General features: G+C 43.9%; 1 protein-coding gene across 3 annotated transcripts in view; it reads right to left on the bottom strand.

Moving 5' to 3' along the window:
- The window catches only part of HERC3 (HECT and RLD domain containing E3 ubiquitin protein ligase 3), a 452060-nt gene that overhangs the window by 275073 nt on the left and 154820 nt on the right, over window positions 1-22167 (bottom strand). For all 3 annotated transcript variants that reach the window (XM_069230256.1, XM_069230257.1, XM_069230258.1), the window contains exons 9-10: window positions 5606-5766; window positions 1455-1531 (exon numbers count right to left, since the gene is read on the bottom strand). In XM_069230256.1, the coding sequence (XP_069086357.1) occupies window positions 1455-1531; window positions 5606-5766 (238 nt within the window). The remainder of the gene's footprint in view (window positions 1-1454; window positions 1532-5605; window positions 5767-22167) is intronic.

Below are 22167 nucleotides of genomic sequence, written 5' to 3'. Positions count from 1 at the left end.
TACCTAACTGTGACCTAATAATCCCTAGTACTACTTAATGCATCCAATCACTGAACCGTTAAAACCTCAAACTACCCCTTCATGCACACACTTCACTGAAGCCCATAAAGCCATTGCTAACTCATAAGGCTACCCTGCCCTGAACCCTAAAAAAGACCCTAACTTCCCCGTAACACTACCATTCCCTAAACGCTTTCCAGCCCCTTGCTTCCCCTTAATGCTACCTTTCCCTGAAACCCCAAAACATATCACTACCCTTTCCTGAATCATAAAACCCCCTTATTAATCTTTTACGCTACCCATACCTGAACTCAAAAAAATACAAACTGCCCTTTAAATGCTTTCCTTAACACTAAAAACCTTACTATCTTTTAAAGCGAACATTACCTGAACCACTTTTCCCTGAACTCTATCTACGTTTTAATAATACCCTTCCCTCACCCTAAAAAAAATCCCTTAATATCCCCTTTACACCAACCTTCCCTGAACCTTACAGCCCCTAAATACACTTTAATGCTAAATCCTCAACTCGACCAGTCCATTACTACCCTTTCCTAAACTCTAAAACCCTTTACTACCTCTTAACCTTTCTCTTCCTCAAACACTAAAACCTCACTTGTTCCCCGTTTAATTGTAAATGCTCCTCCCTACTTTAAATAGGAGGATGCCTCCTACTTCCTACAATGACCTTTGCCTTATATGGCACAAAAATGATTGATTTTTTTTTGCACCTACAACTTTTTTCATCCAATTGTTTCAGTATACATTTTTGTCTATTTTTTAGTCTACCTTTTCTTCACAACATTTTTACTAAAAACCTTAAATAAAATAAATTATGGACGGGACAAGTACTACAGAGAGAGCCCCTTTAAAGAAGCTATGATTGTGCCTGAAGAATAAAGGCTGATTTGTGTCCTCTCCACTGCTGGCAGGGAGAGTTTTACTTCTACTATTGGTGAGATTTGGAGAGGGCATCATACAAGTTTGTGAAGTGTGGGGCTGGACGCACCAGTAAGTAAGGGTTGCACAAAATAATTTTAGTCTGCTTTGCCCTGGACAGTCACCCATCCATCCATCTACTCTCATGCCGTGAGTGGCCTCGGCTCCTTCTCTTGATATAGAGCACAGACTGGTGCTCATGAAGCGAATAACTGTAGGATGAGGGGCCTGGGCATGCTGTGTCCATGCCTATTCCCTGGCTTCTTTTTTAATGTGCTTTACACATGGAATATTTTCCGCATACTGCAGTCTGTTGGCCTGGCATACCACAAGTCTAAGGAAGTGACACTTGGTACTACAGATACAATAGTCACTATAATAAGTTACCTATGCTGTTCTCAATTGTGTGCTTGTTGAAGTTTAAAAAAATAATATTTTAAGTATCATCTGTTGAACAGGTACAGGATGTGCAGTATGACATTTTCAAAACATGAGAGCAATGAACTATTTCTTACCCCATATCTGGAGCAAAGTACAAAAGACTGGTCTCCCCCAGAGAAGATGCGTTTGACAATGTGATATGCACAAGAATCTGTTGAAAAAAATTGAAGATCTTCAACATTTAATTAGAAACAAGTGTTATAATTGGGTGGGATATATTTGCTGGAGATGATATGTAATAAAGGCAAGGTTCATACACTTGGGGTGTCTGACTACTACAGCTTATTTACAAAGCCTTGGGCCAAAGTTGGAGTGAATATCGAGATCTCATTGTTAAGTGCTTCAATGCCTCATCAGGGGAAGTAAAGATCATATAAATGCAAAGTACAAAAAATGCAAAGTACAATACAATACAAATGACCAGTAGCCCAGGAGAATGAGGAATGATTTTTCGGGAGATGCAGAAGGACAACACAAAAGAATGACTGACCATAGAAGATGTGAAAATAAACACACATTGCTGAAAGGAGACACCTTTTTTCCTGTTCATGTATTAATGGGAAGCTGCAAAGCTCTCAGATACCCCGCCCTGTTATATTTAGGACATCATTTTACAACAAGTATTGGCTTTATTTAGCTAATACTTGAATGGACACAGGCTGTATGCATCTTGACTGCAAAAGTGCTGTTTAGCATATTAAAGCACAGCATACTGGAAATTCCAGTGCAGGAGTGAAGTAGCAAAAATAGATGACTTTTTGTGTATTATGTTTAAAGGAGCTAAACAAATGAATGTGCCAAACTGTGATGACTTGAGTGTACTTTTCAGATGTAAAACAGTCTTGAAGGAATTGCAGTACAAGTACTTCTTAGAAGGTCAAATAATATACAGCAGCAGTGCAAGCTTCTTTTTTAACCAGAAAAAAAAGAAAAAACATGAACAGTAGCTTCTTGACATACCCTACTCAACAGATGGCATACAGATTGCAGCAATGCAAGTTTCATTCGCACCTAGAGCAGTGTAGTATACAGGACCTGCCAGCAAACAAACACACATACCATACATGCACGCACTCAGGTATCAGCTGTGGAACCTCTAAGCTCTTCCCACCCTCTCCCCCATCCATCCAACACACAAACAGACTCAATGTAGTCTCTGAACGTGGCATCAGTTGCATAAGGTTTAAACAAACACACACACACACAAAAAGGTCCTGCACAAATGCCAACAATGCAAGGTTTTTCAACATACACAACGATTGAAGCACAGATAGTAACAATGCACACTTTCGTAATAAAGAACACACGCACCCCCTCCCCCCCGTAGAAGCTTCACTCAGCTACATTGTTGGTAGACGCAAGGCAACCTTCCCTTACTCAAAAATGTGGTTGTTCAGGTTTCCTCACAGATATAAAATAGATTTACTGGAGGCAATTTTAACAATTAAAACTAACAATGTATTACAGAATTGTTGACTAGGCAAAACAATCCTACAAAGAAAAAAAGGAAAATTGGGACTGGGTGAATTTTAAATCTAGAAAATCTGTTTCAATGGACTTTTACATTCATTTCAAATGTGCCTGCCAAGTCTTCTGTTAAGGGAGGGGAGTAGATAATTGAGTAGGTGGCACCCAGTCTGGTCGAGGAAAAACTGCTGACACGTGAATGTAGAAGGCAACATATCAAGATGGGCATTCCTGCACAAAGCAGTGTTCTGTAGCATGGCTGAAAAGACTAATTTTTGCATATAGGTGCGAAGCACTTTGCGTAATAGTCGATAAGGCCCAAGAGTATTATGCATGCCTTGAAACAGTTGGCTTTTATTGCTGTATTTGAATACGTAGTGCCTCAGGTTTTCATTTCCCATGGGCCAAAGCACTGTACACAGAAAATGCAAAAGGCTAGATGAAACGCAGTGCAGCTTACCATATCAACTATTTCAGTCCCATTTCAGTATGCAAAAAAAGGATGTTGCCCAATCCACTGCTGCAGAAAAGAGGTCATCCAGGTATTATTTTGAGTAAGGGGATTCACAGAAAATAGGCCACGTTATGTTAAGTGTATGTGTACAGTGAATTCCCACAATGTGTATAGTGCCACGGAGAAACATTGCATCTAACGTTTCTAAGACAATATTTTGAGCTATCAAAAGATGCCGAGAGGGTATTATGAGCTCTGTTCTATTAAGAAAAGCATGTACACGCTTTGTACAAGCTTACATTGAAAGACACTTCTGGCATCAACCCCCACTTTTGTAATATCAATTGAATAGTTTTCACCTGTGCCACCAGAATCAGGAATGATTTACGATGGGGTGGTGAGGATGAGAGAGGAGAAGGACATCTGCACTCCTCAAAGGGTACTATGAGTAAGCCTCTTCTAAAATGATGCCAAGTCTCTTGTCTGGGATAAACAGGGGATCATCCCAACCTTTACACTCTTCATGGAAAAGAAAAAAATTTCTCTACTCCTTGAGCTGACAGTCAATATCTCCTCCTTTCTTCTGAAATTTTGTATTTCCACCACTAGTTAGTCTAAACGATTTGTTTTAATTCTGCAGAGAACCCTAAGAGACCTAAAGCTATGAGGTCAAGATCTAGATCTTTGTACAGGTTAGGTGAGATTTCTGGGAGTTTTCCCCATTTAGCACACACTTCCTTTCCTTCTAGGTTGGGGAGTCATCAAAAGCTGCTGCCCATCTCCATGATGTGTTGGGAGAGCTCTTGTTTGGCCACTAGTTTTTGCTGACCGCTGGACGATATTCTAAGTTGTCCAGGATGTACATTCTTAATTTCCACTCATGTGCAAGCCTCTTTACAGACTAATCTTTCCAGGACATGTCTGGAATTCTGTTCCCTTACTGAACATTGTAAATTGTCTCAAAGCTCTCTTCGCTGCTGAGGTTTTAGGAGATTATGTTGACTCTAAGGGCAGAACTACTAAATAGAACGTTTTTTGTGTGTTTATGACACCCCCCCACCATTTCAGTTTACTCATGTATATGTAAACGTGGATATATTTAGGGCTCTTTCCAGGAAGTATATCCCTATCTGAGTCCCTATCTGAGCTCTTTTGATGCTTTAAAGGAGTATGGGAGGAACAATGCTTTAGAGGAACTTGGAAAAAATCTACCAGAATTATTCTTCACAAATCTGGCAAGCCACTGCAGAGCCTCACCTGGTAGCTCACACAGTAATATCATCAATCCGCACTGCAGGCTAGGAGCAGGTGCTTTAAGAAGAAGCTCAGAGTCTCTTTATAGAAGACCTGGCAATTTACCATTGTTGGTCCCTTTCAGCTTAGTATCTCCCTGGATACACAGGTGACAGTGGCCAGTGGTAGGGTCCTGGGACAGGCTGCTAGCAGAGAGGCAGGGCTGGGTACCTCAGTTCTGTCCCATTCCCTTCTCCTTTTAGATGGCAAAGTCTTCTTTGTTCCTTCTAGCAATAGGATCTTGAGAAACCTTGTCAAAATTGTAAATACAGAAGAGGTGCGAGTATCTCCTATTCAGGAGATAGGCATCCTGTTCCAACCTGTTGGATTGTAATTCAACGGATGCATTGATTTCTCTCCTGGAATGGCTAAACAGGAGTCTTAGGCTGTAGTGCCAAGGTCCCCATCTTCCCCGGTCAATTATCATAACAGCGAAGTATATTACTCCTCTTATTCAAAGCAAAGATAGAAGCCAAATCAGTGCAAACTCTTAAGCTGGATTCGCAGCGGAGGTTGCAAACTATAGCATTACAACCCTAAAAAATTCTTAAGAGCGAATTTACTTTGTCCATTGCTCTTAAACATCTTTAAACTCAATGCCTTCCAATATATGGGCTGATCTGAGAAATGATTGTTCTGAGACGCACGTAAATGCGCCAATCTAACTTTCGTTCTAGAAAAGTTGGCCACAGGATTACATTTTTCATGGAGTGGGATGTTTAAAGGCATTTGAACAACAATGGTGAAAATTGTATTTTGAAGGCTACTACTAGTGTATTTGGTCTTTCGGAGGAATAATACAGTTCTTCCATTAAGAAAATATGCATCTTAAAATTAGAATTTTGTTTTGCACTGCTCCAATTCAGAAAACCCCAACATTCAGAGAACTTTCCAAACTTAGCGAGATTTTAAATTGAATGTTCTAAGAGGAAAAATGAAACAGAACAGAAGAGAAAAAAGTGAAAGTAAAGTGACTGTTTAACTTAGGAAAAGTACTTGTGAGGAACTTACCAGCTCGGTCTTGGATATGACCAGTATGTGCAACCCAGTGTCCCTTAACCAATGATGGACACTTGACATTAGAGAGGTGTCCGTTACCCAACTGGCCTCTGGTTCCGCAGCCAAATGCATAGATCAATCCTGAAGAAGGCACAAAGGCGAGAGTGTGCTGTCTACAAGACACAGTACAAGATGCTTTGAGCAGACTAATAAGCAAGAGTTAATACACCTACTGGAATGAAGGCAGATTTTAACAACCAAATAAAAAAATAAACTAATATGTTTATGTACTGGCACACAGAGAAGATGGTAACTAAAGATAATACATCAGAAAATCAAACCCATAAATTAGTTTAGGCAGAAAGTATAAAACAAACATATGTTGCAAAATATATATTTTAATTTTGTGGCTGGCCCTGCATGCCATACAAGAATGTTCATGCATTCCGACAATGCAGTTTCTAAAGTGAATTATCATCTATATTTTTAGCGGAGGAATGACATTTTACACAGTTTGCAAGCCTCTATAGTTTCCAGTTTGAAAGACAACGCAGGTCACAATTAACAGCATCATAGGCACCCCACCAAACTAATATATATATATATATATATATATATATATATATATATATATATATATATATATATATATATATATATATAGAGAGAGAGAGAGAGAGAGAGAGAGAGAGAGAGAGAGAGAGAGAGAGAGAGAGAGAGAGAGAGAGAGAGAGAGAGAGAGAGAGAGAGAGAGAGAGAGAGAGAGAGAGAGAGAGAGAGAGAGAGAGAGAGAGAGAGAGAGAGAGAGAGAGAGAGAACAAGTCACTTACCAAGTGTACATCTGTTTGTGGCATGTAGTGCTGCAGATTCACATGCTATGCGTTATTCTGCCATCTAGTGTTGGGCTCGCAGTGTTAGAAGTTTTTTTTCTTCAAAGAAGTCTTTTCAGAGTCACAGGATCGAGTGACTCCTCCTCTCGGTCATATTGTGCATGGGCATCGACTCCTTTGTTAGATTGTTTTCCCGTAAAAGGGTGTAGGAAGGAGTGATAAAGTGTAAGAATATAAATGTTGTATAAAAGCAGTAAGTAAAAATAGATGTCCATGCAAATGTAAATGTATCTACATTTATACAAATAATAAAACTTACGACTACAGGCTTCAGGGGAGGAGGGAGGGTGCATGTGAATCTGCAGCAATACATGCCATGAACAGATGTACACTGGGTAAGTGACATTTTCCGTTCGATGGCATGTGTAGCTGCAGATACACATGCTATGCATAGACTACAAAGCAGTTAATCCACCCGAAACGTTGCGGTGGCTAGCCTGTAGGAGTTGAAGTTGTTTGAAATAATGTTCTTAAGAAAGCTTGGTCAACATTGACCTGTTGCTTTGAAAATACATCTACACAATAATGTTTTGTAAATGTACGAGCAATAGACCATGTGGCAGCTTTACATATGTCTGCCATTGGTATTTTTCCTAAGAATGCCATAGATGCACCTTTCTAGTAGAATGTGCTCTAGGTGTGATCAAAAGTTGTCTTTTTGTTTTAACCTCTTCTGTGCCTTGGACGAGATGATCTCGTCCAAGGCTACAGTTCCCCTGTGCCTTGGACGAGATCATCTCGTCCTAGGCACAGGGGAAATTGGGGGCGTGCTAGCGCGCCCCCCGTGCACCCCCCCCTCCCCCCCCCAGGCGGGGATGGAAGGGGAAGACCTTCCCCTTCCACCCCCGCCCCCCCCCCCCCCACGGCAATCCGATGACGTCAGCGCGCGCACAGCGCGCTGACGTCATCTAGTGTTGCCGGGCGCGCTGGAAGCCATTTGCTTCCAGCGCGTCTACCGAGGAGGACACGGAAGGTGAGTCCTCTTCGTTTTTGGGGGTCGGGGGTGGTGGAAACAGACACGGGGGGAAAGGAAAGGGTTTTTCCTTTCCCCCGGTGCCTGTTTTCATTAGATTCCTGCTCCACGATCGCGGGCAGAGCCCGCGATCGTGGAGCAGGAATCTCCACTAGCCACCAGGGATTTATTTTTGTCAATATTTTGGGGGCGACCCCTTGGGCAAGGGTCGCCCCCCCCCCCCCCCGGGGGCAATTATTTTTAGTATTTCGCCCCCCCCTGGGGGCAGATCCGCCGTTTTTTCGGCGGATCTGCCCCCAGGGGGGGGGCGAAAACCACTAGACACCAGGGATACTGTTATTTTGGCAAAATTTTGGGGGTGACCCCTTGGGCAAGGGTCGCCCCCCCCGGGGGCAATTTTTTTTTTGTATTTCGCCCCCCCCTGGGGGCAGATCTGCCCCCAGGGGGGGGCGAAAACCACTAGACACCAGGGAAAATGTATTTTATTTATCATTTTGGGGGCGACCCCTTGGGCAAGGGTCGCCCTCCCCCGGGGGCATTTTTTTATTGTATTTCGCCCCCCCCTGGGGGCAGATCTGCCGATTTTTCGGCGGATCTGCCCCCAGGGGGGGGCGAAAACCACTAGACACCAGGGATATAGTATTTTATGTTTATTTTGGGGACGACCCCCTTGGGCAAGGGTCGCCCCACCCCGGGGGCAATTTTTTTTTGTATTTCGCCCCCCCCTTGGGCAGATCTGCCGAATTTTCGGCGGATCTGCCCCCGGGGGGGGCGAAAACCACTAGACACCAGGGATTTTATATTTTGGGGGCGACCCCTTGGGCCAGGGTGGCCCCCCGGGGAATTTTTATTTGTATTTAGCCCCCCCCCCCCCCCCGGGGGGCAGATCCGCTGATTTTTTGGCAGATCTGCCCCCGAGGGGGGTTGAAAACCACTAGGCACCAGGGATTTATTTTTATTGTAAAGTTTTTTTGGGGGGGCGACCCTTTGGGCAAGGGGCGTCCCACTGGGGGACACATTTTTTTGTATTTGCCCCCCCCCCCCTCCCCCCCCGGGGGCAGATTGCCAATTTTTGGGCTGATCTGCCGCCGGGGGGGGGGGCGGGGGGGCAAAATCCACTAGACACCAGGGATTTTGTTTTTGTTGTTTATTTTGAGGGCAACCCCTTGGGCAAGGGTCTCTCCCCTGGGGAGTTTTTTTTTTCTGTATCGGCCCCCCGATGGCAGACCAGTCATTTTTTGGACGATCTGGCCCCGGGGGGGTGGAAGCACACTAGGCGCCAGGGATTGTGTGGTGTGTGTGTAATTTTGTAGGCCCATCTGCCCCCAAGGAGGGCAGAAACCACCAATACGGCAGGGATTTTTTTGTTTTGTGCTGGGGGTGCCCCCTTTGGGAAGGGTTGCCCCCTAAAAGGGGGCACAGAGGTGTTGCCCATTTCGGCTAATTTTTTTACGCCCATCTACCCCCGAGGGGGGGCAGGATCCACTTGGGTACCAGGGACAACTTCTAAGTTCTTGGTGGTGGGGTGTTTGTCAACAGGCAAAGAATTGGTATTTGTGATTATAACAATTTATTTCTTCTTTTTCTTCTAGTTCAACGCTTTTGCTTCCTTTGCTGTGGATCTTAGCGGTTTTGGCAGTAGTTGTCCAGTGGTTTGCATAGCTGCATGTTTTAGGTAAGTGAAAGCAATTTACTCCAAAGGAGTATTGTTGACATGCATGAATGACATGTTTGTAGGTGGTGTACTAAATGCAGTATTGTGTGTTTGACATTGTCCTTAGATTTGAGCACAGTGATGTTTGTGTTGTCATATGTCTAATTTTCTTTTTTCTTTTTTCTTTTTAGTGGGATATCATTGGTGATTGCTGTGTCTGTGCAGAGTAGTTGCTTGGTGAGTAGCTATTTCAGGCAACTGAGTGGTATAGTTTTTTGTAGTACATAACTCTTTGTGATAAAGCTACACTTTGTTTATTACTTATTTTAGTGCTAGTTGTTGTTGGCAATCCATTTGTTGTTAGGATCATGGCTAGCCGCCAAGTGACCGCTCAGCAGGTTGTTCGCATGCTCTTTGAGTCGTCTTCAGACCATGATTACGACACTGACTCTGCATCTGAGGCAGAGGAGGAAGCAGGAGATTCTGGAAGTGAGTTTTCTGTCCAAGAGTATTCTTCTGATGAGGAAGCTACTCTCAGTGCAGATGAAGGGCCTGAGTTAGAGGAGGACATTGATGTGCCAAGAGTGCAGCAGCCTGGGGCTGAAGGGTTTCCCATTAGAAGACCTGACACCTGGATTGCCCCAAACATGGAGCAGCCACAGTTACCTGCATTTACTAGTCTCCCAGGGTGTAGAGTTAATACGGAAAACTTTCTGCCTGTCCATTTCTTTCACTTGTTTATGGACGATGTATTTTTGGAAGAGATTGTGGAGCAGACAAATGTGTATGCAGAGCAATTTTTGCGGGACAACGCTGCCAGACTTAAGCCTCAGTCTAGAGCTACTCATTGGGTTCCCACATATCTGGAAGAGATGAAAAGGTTTTTAGGTTTGTCTTTTTTGATGGGGTTGATCAGGAAGCCGTCACTGGCTTCTTATTGGTCTACTAGTCCCTTGATGGCAACTGCTATATTTCCTGCAACTATGACACGTAATCGGTATTTGCTTCTTCTTCGTATGCTGCATTTTGTAGACAATGCTTTAGCCTTGCCACGAGATCACCCTGATTGTGACCGCCTTTTTAAGATTAGGCCTGTCCTTGATCATTTTGTGGATCGTTTTTCAGAGGTCTATGTTCCAGGCAAAGAGATAAGTGTGGACGAGTCTTTGGTCCTTTTCAAGGGGCGTTTAGTTTTTAAGCAGTACATCCCTAGTAAGAGGGCACGGTATGGGATTAAATTGTATCTGCTGTCAGAAAGCAGTACAGGATAGGTTTATAATTTCCGGGTCTACACTGGTAGGGATTCCAGTATTGACCCTCCTGGTTGTCCGGCCACTTTTGGAGTTAGCGAAAAAATTGTGTGGGAACTTGCTAGACGGCTGTTTAACAAAGGTCACCATTTGTACGTAGATAATTTCTACACTGGAGTGCAGTTGTTCAAGGAGTTGTTTAGGGTGGACACTGTTGCTTGTGGCACAATCCGTTCTAACCGCAAAGGCTATCCAAGGGAGCTTGTCTGTAAAAAACTTGAGAGGGGACAGTGCAGTGCCTTGCGGAATAATGAGCTGTTAGCTATGAAATTTTCAGACAGGAGGGATGTGTACATGCTATCGACCATCCATGATGAGAGTACTTCCCCTGTGGCTGTTTGGGGTCAGGTTGCGGAAGTGCGCAAACCTGCGTGCATTTTGGACTACAATAGGCACATGGGTCGTGTTGATAGAGTAGATCAGAGGTTGGAACCTTACACTGCTCTTCGTAAGTCGTATGTGTGGTATAAAAAGTTGGCCCTACATTTATTTCATTTGGCAACTTTTAATGCCTTTATTGTATACAAGGATTGTTCACCTGAGTCAAGGATGACTTTTGTTAAATTTCAGGAGTCGGTGATAGAAAGCCTTATTGTGGTGGAACCGGCAAGAGTTCCTAGAGTAGAAGTGGTGGAGGATGTGGCTAGATTGAAAGATCGGCACTTTCCAGATCACATTCCTCCCACTCCCAAAAAAGACATGCCCACAAAGAAATGTAGAGTATGTGCCCGGAGATCAATCCGGAGGGAGAGCCGGATGTACTGCCCCGAATGCCCTTCAAAGCCTGGGCTGTGTGTGCCCAGCTGTTTTAGAAGTTACCACACAAGGAAAAACTTTTGGGAAATACCGTGAGCGTAAGCTGTCTGTTTTATATTTTCATATGTTTCACGGTTGGCATCTGTCGTGTATTTAGTTTGAGGTTTTGTGTTTGTAGTTTTGTGCCTATTTTATAATTAGTAGTTTATTTGTTGTTTATAAATAAAAAAAAGTGATTGCGGTGTGCGTGGGGTGGCGCTTGGCTGGCGGTGTGCGTGGGGTGGCGCTTGGCTGGCGGTGTGCGTGGGGTGGCGCTTGGCTGGCGGTGTGCGTGGGGTGGCGCTTGGCTGGCGGTGTGCGTGGGGTGGCGCTTGGCTGGCGGTGTCAGCCAAACGGCAGTCCACACTCCCATCAGCTGGTGTGATTCTTGTATCAGGCATGTGGCGTATGTAAGTGATGGGCCCTTGAGTGGCGCGGTCTGTCGATGTGAGTGTTGTAATGTGCTGGGCCCGTGGCTGGCGGTGTGAATGGTCTTGTGCGTGTCATGTATGAAAGGTGTGTGAATGGACTGTAAAGCGGTTGGTGCCTTGTCGCGGCTTTACAGCTCACGAGCTGTGAGTCATTGGTTCACTTTTTTGCCTTTCAGTTATTAGCAGTGCATTTCATTTTTGTGAAATCTCTTGTTAATAAAATTTGATCCACTGAACCATCACTCACCCTCGTGCCAAATCCAACCAGTATGTGTTGTAAAAAATGACAAAACCTGCTCCGCTGTAATCAGGCGTCGCAGCACACCTGTGACACGCTAGGTGCCTCGGGTGGGACCCCGATGATGAAGCATGCCACCAACTTGGTTGGTGGGTGAGGGGTCTTCTTCACATAACCTAAGTGTTTCTTTTCACTATTTTAGTGTTTGGCACATCACGGACGTATGTGCACACATCAAAATGATATATTGCAAAAATACCTATCCCTTCTATCTCTTCAGGTTTTGGGCCTTATTCTGTTGCAGGCACCTGGCCCACCCACACAAGTGAGGTATCATTTTTATCGGGAGACTTGGGGGAATGCTGGGTGGAAGGAAATTTGTGGCTCCTCTCAGAATCCAGAACTTTCTGCCACAGAAATGAGAGGAAAAAGTGTTTTTTTGGCCAAATTTTGAGGTTTGCAAAGGATTCTGGGTAACAGAACCTGGTCCGAACCCCGCAAGTCACCCCTCCTTGGATTCCCCTAGGTCTCTAGTTTTCAGAAATGCACAGGTTTGGTAGGTTTCCCTAGGTGCCCGCTGAGCTACAGGCCAAAATCCACAGGTAGGCACTGTTTTCTTCCAAAATTTTGGTTGTGTCCACGTTGCGCTTTGGGGCGTTTCCCGTCGCGGCCGCTAGGCCTACCCACGCAAGTGAGGTATCATTTTTATCTGGAGACGTGGGGGAACGCTGGGTGGAAGGAAATTTGTGGCTCCTCTCAGATTCCAGAACTTTCTGCCACAGAAATGTGAGGAACATGTGTTTTTTTAGCCAAATTTTGAGGTTTGCAAAGGATTCTGGGTAACAAAACCTGGTCCGAGCCACACAAGTCACCCCTCCTTGGATTCCCCTAGGTCTCTAGTTTTCAGAAATGCACAGGTTTGGTAGGTTTCCCTAGGTGGCGGCTGAGCTAGAGGCCAAAATCTACAGGTAGTCACTTTGCTAAAAACAGCTCTGTTTTCTGTGATATGTCCACGTTGTGTTTTGGGGCATATCCTGTCGCGGGCGCTAGGCCTACCCACACAAGTGAGGTATCATTTTTATCGGGAGACGTGGGGGAACGCTGGGTGGAAGGAAATTTGTGGCTCCTCTCAGATTCCAGAACTTTCTGCCACAGAAATGTGAGGAACATGTGTTTTTTTAGCCAAATTTTGAGGTTTGCAAAGGATTCTGGGTAACAGAACCTGGTCCGAGCCACACAAGTCACCCCTCCTTGGATTCCCCTAGGTCTCTAGTTTTCAGAAATGCACAGGTTTGGTAGGTTTCCCTAGGTGGCGGCTGAGCTAGAGGCCAAAATCTACAGGTAGTCACTTTGCTAAAAACAGCTCTGTTTTCTGTGATGTGTCCACGTTGTGTTTTGGGGCATATCCTGTCGCGGGCGCTAGGCCTACCCACACAAGTGAGGTATCATTTTTATCGGGAGACGTGGGGGAACGCTGGGTGGAAGGAAATTTGTGGCTCCTCTCAGATTCCAGAACTTTCTGCCACAGAAATGTGAGGAACATGTGTTTTTTTAGCCAAATTTTGAGGTTTGCAAAGGATTCTGGGTAACAGAACCTGGTCCGAGCCACACAAGTCACCCCTCCTTGGATTCCCCTAGGTCTCTAGTTTTCAGAAATGCACAGGTTTGGTAGGTTTCCCTAGGTGGCGGCTGAGCTAGAGGCCAAAATCTACAGGTAGTCACTTTGCTAAAAACAGCTCTGTTTTCTGTGATATGTCCACGTTGTGTTTTGGGGCATATCCTGTCGCGGGCGCTAGGCCTACCCACACAAGTGAGGTATCATTTTTATCGGGAGACGTGGGGGAACGCTGGGTGGAAGGAAATTTGTGGCTCCTCTCAGATTCCAGAACTTTCTGCCACAGAAATGAGAGGAAAAAGTGTTTTTTTGGCCAAATTTTGAGGTTTGCAAAGGATTCTGGGTAACAGAACCTGGTCCGAGCCCCGCAAGTCACCCCTCCTTGGATTCCCCTAGGTCTCTAGTTTTCAGAAATGCACAGGTTTGGTAGGTTTCCCTAGGTGGCGGCTGAGCTAGAGGCCAAAATCTACAGGTAGTCACTTTGCTAAAAACAGCTCTGTTTTCTGTGATATGTCCACGTTGTGTTTTGGGGCATATCCTGTCGCGGGCGCTAGGCCTACCCACACAAGTGAGGTATCATTTTTATCGGGAGACGTGGGGGAACGCTAGGTGGAAGGAAATTTGTGGCTCCTCTCAGATTCCAGAACTTTCTGCCACAGAAATGTGAGGAACATGTGTTTTTTTAGCCAAATTTTGAGGTTTGCAAAGGATTCTGGGTAACAGAACCTGGTCCGAGCCCCGCAAGTCACCCCTCCTTGGATCCCCCTAGGTCTCTAGTTTTCAGAAATGCACAGGTTTGGTAGGTTTCCCTAGGTGGCGGCTGAGCTAGAGGCCAAAATCTACAGGTAGTCACTTTGCTAAAAACAGCTCTGTTTTCTGTGATATGTCCACGTTGTGTTTTGGGGCATATCCTGTCGCGAGCGCTAGGCCTACCCACACAAGTGAGGTATCATTTTTATCGGGAGACGTGGGGCAACGCTAGGTGGAAGGAAATTTGTGGCTCCTCTCAGATTCCAGAACTTTCTGCCACAGAAATGTGAGGAACATGTGTTTTTTTAGCCAAATTTTGAGGTTTGCAAAGGATTCTGGGTAACCGAACCTGGTCCGAGCCACACAAGTCACCCCTCCTTGGATTCCCCGAGGTCTCTAGTTTTCAGAAATGCACAGGTTTGGTAGGTTTCCCTAGGTGGCGGCTGAGCTAGAGGCCAAAATCTACAGGTAGTCACTTTGCTAAAAACAGCTCTGTTTTCTGTGATGTGTCCACGTTGTGTTTTGGGGCATATCCTGTCGCGGGCGCTAGGCCTAGCCACACAAGTGAGGTATCATTTTTATCGGGAGACTTGGGGGAACATAGAATAGCAAAACAAGTGTTATTGCCCCTTGTCTTTCTCTACATTTATTCCTTCCAAATATAGGGGTGTGTGTAAAAAAGAGATCTATTTGAGAAATTCCATGTAATTCACGTGCTACTATGGTCACCCCGGAATTCAGAGATGTGCAAATAACCACTGCTCCTCAACACCTTATCTTGTGCCCTTTTTGGAAATGCAAAGGTTTTCTTGATAGCTATTTTTTACTCCTTATATTTCAGCAAATGAATTACTGTATACCCGGTATAGAATGAAAACGCACTGCAGGGTGCAGCTCATTTATTGGCTCTGGGTTCCTCGGGTTCTTGATGAACCTACAAACACTATATATCCCCGCAACCAGAGGAGTCCAGCAGACGTAACGGTATATTGCTTTCGATAATCTGACATTGCAGGGAAAAGTTACAGAGTAAAAAGTAGAGAAAAATTGATGTTTTTTTCACCTCAATTTAAATATTTTTCTTTTTCAGCTGATATTTTCTGTAGGAAACCCTTGTAGGATCTACACAAATGACCCCTAGCTGAATTCAGAATTTTGTCTACTTTTCAGAAATGTTTAGGTTTATGGGATCCAGCATTGGTTTCATGACCATTCCTGTCACTGACTGGAAGGAGGCTGAAAGCACAAAAAATTGCACAAATGGGGTATGCCCCAGTAAAATGCCAAAATTGTGTTGAAAAATTGGGTTTTCGGATTCAAGTCTGCCTGTTCCTGAAAGCTGGGAAGCTGCTGAGTTTAGCACCGCAGACCCTTTGTTGATGCCATTTTCAGGGGAAAAACCACAAGCCTTCTTCTGCAGCCCCTTTTTCCAATTTTTTTGAAAAAAACAAAATTTTCACTGTATTTTGGCCAATTTCTTGGCCTCCTTCAGGGGAACCCACAAAGTCTGGGTACCTTTAGAATCCCTAGGATGTTGGAAAAAAAGGACGCAAATTTGGCTTGGTTAGCTTATGTGGACAAAAAGTTATGAGGGCCTAAGCGCGAACTGCCCCAAATAGGCAAAAAAAGGCCTGGCACAGGAGGGGGAAAAGGCCTGGCAGCGAAGGGGTTAATGTAACATGTTTGTATGCATTTAACAATCCATCTTGCTAATCCTTGTTTAGAGATAGGATTGCCTTTATGTGGTTGCTGAAAGGCAACGAAAAGTTGTTTTGTTTTCCTAAATTGTTTAGTTCTATCTACATAGTACATTAGAGCTCTTTTGAGGTCAAGAGTATGAAGGGCTTTTTTCTGCAACTGAGTATGGCTGTGGAAAGAAGACTGGCAATTCCACTGTTTGGTTTATGTGAAAAGGTGATACTACTTTTGGTAGAAATTTGGGATTTGTCCCAAGTACAACTTTATGTTTGTGCACTTGGAAAAAAGGTTCTTCAAGAACGAATGCTTGTATTTCACTATCTCTTCGCAATGAAGTAATAGCTACCAGGAAGGCAACCTTCCATGTCAAAAATTGAATCTCCCAAGAATGCATGGGTTCAAAAGGTGGGCCCATGAGTCTGGTGAGTATGATATTTAGATTCCAAGTAGGAAAATGTGGTGTTCTAGGTGGAATAATATGTTTTAATCCTTCCATGAATGCTTTTATAACTGGAACTCTGAATATAGGGGTGTGTTGAATAGTCTGCTGACATTGCAGTAATATTTATTTTAATGGATGAGAAAGCTAGATTTGATTTCTGCAAATGAAGTAGATACCATACAATATCTTGTATTGATGCTGTACGTGGATCAGTATTTTTAGATTGACAGTAGTAAACAAATATTTTCCATTTGTTAGCATAGCACTGCCTAGTCGTAGGTTTACGTGCCTGCTTGAACACTTCCATACATTCTAATGGACGTTTTAGGTATCCAAATTCTATGACTTCAGAAGCCAAATCGCTAAGTTGAGAGCACTGGGGTTTGGATGCCTGATTTGACCTTTGTTTTGTGTTAACAAATCCGGTCTGTTTGGAAGTTTGGAGTGAGGTACTACCGACAGGTCTAGGAGTGTGGCGTACCAATGTTGTCGTGCCCACGTTGGGGCTATTAGTATCATGGTTAGAGATGTCTGACATAGTTTGTTGACCAGAAAGGGAAGTAGTGGGAAGGGGGGGGGGGGGGGGGAAGCGTAAGCAAATATCCCTGACCAACTGATCCATAGAGCATTGCCCTTGGATAGGGGATGTGGGTGTCTGGATGCAAAGTTTTGGCATTTTGCGATTTCGCTTCTTGCAAATAAGTCTATTTCTGGTGTCCCCCACTTTAAAAAGTACTTTTGAAGTACCTGAAAGTGAATCTCCCATTTGTGTGTCTGTTGGTGGGTCCTGCTTAGGAGATCCGCCAGCTGATTGTGTATTCCTGGAATGTATTCTGCTAATAGATGAATGTGATTGTGAATTGCCCATTTCCATATTGTCTGGGATAAAAGGGACAGTTGAGATGAATGTGTCCAGCCTTGTTTTTTCAGGTAATACATGGTTGTCATATTGTCTGTTTTTATCAGAACAATCTTGTGTTTGACAAGGGGTTGAAACACTTTTAGGGCAAGGAACACAGCTAATAATTCAAAATGGTTTAAGTGAAAATTTATCTGTTTCGAATCCCATTCACCTTGAATGGTAAAGTAGTTGAGATGAGCTCCCCAACCTATCATTGATGCATTTGTTATTGTGGTCTGAGGCACAGGGTCTTGGAATGACCACCCCTTCATTAAATTGCTGAGATTCCACCATTGAAGGGATGTGTGCGTTTGGCGGTCTAAAACCACCATATCTTGCAATTGACCCTGTGCCTGAGACCATTGTTGTGAGAGGCATTTTTGTAGTGGCCTCATATTGGGTCTTGCATGCGGTACTATTGCTATGCAAGATGCAACCATTCCTAGAATTCTCATGATAAGTCTTACAGTATATTATTGATTTGGCTGTATTTGTGGTATGAGATTTTTTGAAAGCCTGTATCCTTTGTGTATTTGGATATGCTAGAGCTTTTTGCGTAAAAATAGCACCTAGGTAAGGTTGTACCTGTGCTGGTTGAAGATGAGATTTTTTGTAGTTGAGAGTGAACCCTAGTGGATGTAGGGTCTCAATTACGTATTGAGTGTGTTGTTGGCATTGTATAAAATTGCTTGATTTTATTAGCCAACCGTCTAGATATGGAAGACATGTATGTGTTGTCTTTTTAGGTAGGCTGCTTCTACTGCTAGACATTTTGTGAATACCCTTGGAGCTGGTATGCCGAATGGTAGAGCTTTGAACTGATAATGTTTTCCTGCTATGACAAACCTGAGGTATTTTCTGTGAGCTGGATGGATGGGTATATGGAAATACGCATCTTTGAGGTCTAAAGCAGTCATGTAATCTTGTTTTTGTCGTAGTGGAATGACGTCCTGCAGAGTTACCATGTGAAAGTGTTCTGACAGGGTGTATAGATTTAGAGTTCTGAGGTATAGGATGGGCCCGAGAGTGCCATCCTTTTTGGGAAATAGGAAGTATAGTGAGTATATTCCTGTTACTTGTTAAGAACGTGGGACCAATTATATTGCTTGTTTTAGTAGAGTGATTGTACCTCTTGTTGTAATAGAACATTGTGTTCTGGGGACAGTCTGTGGTAATGAATAGGAATGTTTGGAGGGGTATAGATTAATTCTAGGCAATAGCCATTGCGGATAATTGACAATAACCAATGGTCTGTGGTGATGTTTTGCCAAGAGAGTGGAATTGCTGTAGTCTCCCCCAACAGGAGATGTGTGGGGTTAAGGGATGGTAAATAAGTCACTGTTTTGATGATGTAGTGGCTTGTTTTGAGGTTTGGAACTTGCCTCAGTTTCTAAAATATTTGCCTATGTAAGACCCTCTAAATCCCTCCTCTCTGGTATCGTTGCTGCTGTTGTCCTCGCTTTGCCTGGGAGGTACAAGCCTCAGAGGATTGTGGCTTGAATCCTCCTCTAAATTTCTAAATTGTTGCCTGCGAAAGGAGCCTCTAAACGGTGTTGTGTATAATGCTCCCATTGCCTTGGAAGTATTGGAGTCTTTCCTCAGTTTTTCTATGGTCGTATCGACCTCTGGACCTAACAAATGCTTTTTATCAAAAGGCATGTTAAGTACTGCCTGCTGGATTTCTGGTTTAAAACCAGAAGAACGTAGCCATGCATGCCTTCTTATAGTAATGGCAGTATTGACACTTCTGGCTGCTGTATCTGCAGCATCAAGGGCAGACATAATCGTATTATTGCTTATGGCCAGACCCTCCTCTACAATTTGCTGTGCCCTTTTCTGATGGTCCTTTGGGGGGTGCTGTAGGAGTTCTTGCATCTCGTCCCAGTGGGCTCTATCGTATCTGGCTACCAGGTCTTGCGAGTTTGCAATTCGCCATTGTGTGGCCACTCTCTTGCCAGCAGCATCAAATTTCCTATCCTCCTGATCATGGGGAGGAGCATTCCCTGAGTATTGGCTATTAGCCCTCTTTCTAGCTGCACTCACTTCCACTGAGTCTGGAGGAACTTGGTGTGTGATATAATCAGGGTCTGTAGGAGCAGCTTTGTATCTTTTGTCAATACACGGAGTAATTACTCTAGCTTTGACTGGCTCACTAAAAATTTGGTCTGCATGTTTAACCATTCCAGGTAACATAGGAAGGCACTGATATCTAGAGTGGGTGGAGGATACAGTGTTAAACAGGAAATCCTCCTCTAGGGGGTTCAGTGTGCATAAGCACCCCATGGAAAGCAGCTGCCCTGGAAACAACATGCGTGTATGCAGTAGTGTCCTCTGGTGGAGAAGGCTTGGAAGGGTATAAATCAGGAATAGGATCTGGTTGTATAGATTCCAAGGATCCCATGTATCCCCATGCGAATACTGTGAATGCATCGGTGAAGGCAACAGTGGTGGCTATTGGGTGGAGGCGAAAAGGAAAGCTGTGGTGAATGAGGAGGAGAAGTAGGGGCAGGTGCTGGCTTCTTCTGTTTATTATTTTTTGCTGGTGGTTGAGCCATGTCTAATTGTTCCTGAAAAGCCAGCTTCCTTTTGGTTTGCAGAGGAGGAGCAGTAACTATTCTGCCATTCTCTTTGTGGATGTGAATCCTAGATTGTCTCTCATCCATAACCTCAAGGACAGGCTGAATCTCAGTGTCCTCATCAGAAGATCTGTAAGATTGTTCCTGCAGTGATTTCGAACTCTGTTTGAGATGGCTCGACAGTCCTTGCTCTTCTAAATAAGAAGATTTTTTCGGTTCCCAAGATGGAAGCTTTTTCGGTCCCGAAAATGGAGTCGGTTGTTTCAGCTCTGAAGCAGGGAGTCGAGGCTTCGACTGTGAGGAGTGAGGACGCTTACTCGAGTCCGAGGCAGAGCTCTTTACAGATTTACTTGACTCCGATGTCGACAGAGACGTGGCCTTTTTCGGTGCCGAAACCGAAGGTCGGTCGACAATAGTCTTTTTTCAGGTTGAAACATGGCCCTCTGGCAGTGGTGTACCCAAGGCCTTGGATGGTTTCTATATGTGGGCGTAGGGGCAGACGTACTCACGTGCTGTCCAGCAGTGATAGGCCTATCTTCTTCCAACTCTTGTTCAGAGTCGGTGTCTCGGATAGAGACCGCTTTCTGCGCCTGTTCTTCCTCCATGACGTTGAGATGTTCTGTACTTTTCAACACCTTCTCTAATCTTCTGGCTCTCTGATCACGCAGGGTCTTCTTGGATTGAAACGGACGACAGGCCTCACAATATTCTTCTTTGTGATCGGGAGAAAGATACACATTACAAACCAGGTGTCGGTCTGTGTAGGGAAATTTGGCGTGGAACTGAGGGCAAAATCAAAATGGAGTCTGATCCATCAGGCTTCCACGCGGTAGGCCCAAACAGGCCGGAGTCGGGCGCATGTGCCCAGAAGGGCGAAAATCTAGATTCCAATGGTACTGTTCGAAGCTAGATAGAAACGCGATCGAAACAATACCGATGAATAAGTGAGTTTTCTGAAGTTTCCGATTCAAAATCTCGAAGCAAGAGGAAACACGTCCAAACCAGACAGTGGAAAGAAAACAATCCAACAATGGAGTCGATGCCCACGCGCAGTATGACCAAGAATAGGAGTCACTTGATCCTGTGACTCCAAAAAGACTTATTCGAAGAAAAACAACTTGTAACACTCCAAGCCCAACACTAGATGGCGGAATAATGCATAGCATGTGTATATGCAGCTACACATGCCATTGAACATAAATATTATATATATATATATATATATATATATATATATATATATATATATATATATATATATATATTTTATGCCCACCAAAGATCAGTTCATTGTAGATAAGTCCAAACTTAACATGGGTTTGGCAATAAACTGTAAATCTGTGCAGTTAAATTAACTATGCAAAGGTAACATTAAATGCAAAAAATGAAAAGAAAATATTGGCATCTGGTCTTCAAGGACAGATTTCCAGAGAAACCACAAATTGTAAAAACTCCAACACAACACAAACCTGAAAGGCACATAAATGACCCAGAGTTTCTTCATGTTTTACACAATTAACATTTTGCCTAGTAGCAAGACAGACTGGTAAGGCACTGAGCCCAAAATGGGCATACAAGATGAAAAACTGTACATCTCGTTCCACTAATACCCTACAGAAGAAGGGCATGGAACAGATGTGTTGCAATACAGTGCTACTGATAGGCAAAACATCCACAAATAAGATGGAGGCTGGAGGCATAGTGTGTTGTGCAGGAAAATAAACAAGGAGCTTTAGATTCTGTGAGGAGTCAAAGTGGTAGAGGGATTTCAGAAATCTGCTACTGGCTTAACAGCACACTGAGTAAATTTACTCTTTTTACAGCATGCAATTTTATGGTATGTTCCAAGGTATCACAGCACATTCTCACTGGACACATTATATACAGAACTAAATTTCCTAACAGTCAGTTGTGTGTGATGTCTGTTGGTTTCTGACTGTTCAGTCATGGCAAAGTGTTGTCTGCCTATGAATGAGTTGGGGTGGGCAATTGTGGATCAACATTGTACGCATGAGGGTGTCAGGGTTAGTATGCTACAAATATGTAAGGTGGATGTTACTGTGGTGTGACAGCTGTTAGTTCAGCCATGTTCACCCAACAGCGTAGCTATTCTGACAAGTTGTGTTTGTGAAAACATACAGGTTTTGTCTAATGCATGCTATTTAAGGATGCTCATTTGAAAGTGTCTGGAAAAGATTATTCATGATGATATTCTTACATCAAGTGTGCTGTTGGGGGTGTGGTAAAACCTTGATTGATGGCTCATGACTGCATGTTGGTTGGCGTGGTATGCAATGTGGG

The sequence above is a fragment of the Pleurodeles waltl genome, chromosome 1_1, assembly GCF_031143425.1.
Source record: "Pleurodeles waltl isolate 20211129_DDA chromosome 1_1, aPleWal1.hap1.20221129, whole genome shotgun sequence".
NCBI lineage: Eukaryota > Metazoa > Chordata > Amphibia > Caudata > Salamandridae > Pleurodeles > Pleurodeles waltl.
Note: the sequence above shows the minus strand (reverse complement) of the source record. Positions and strands in the feature narration are given on the sequence as shown.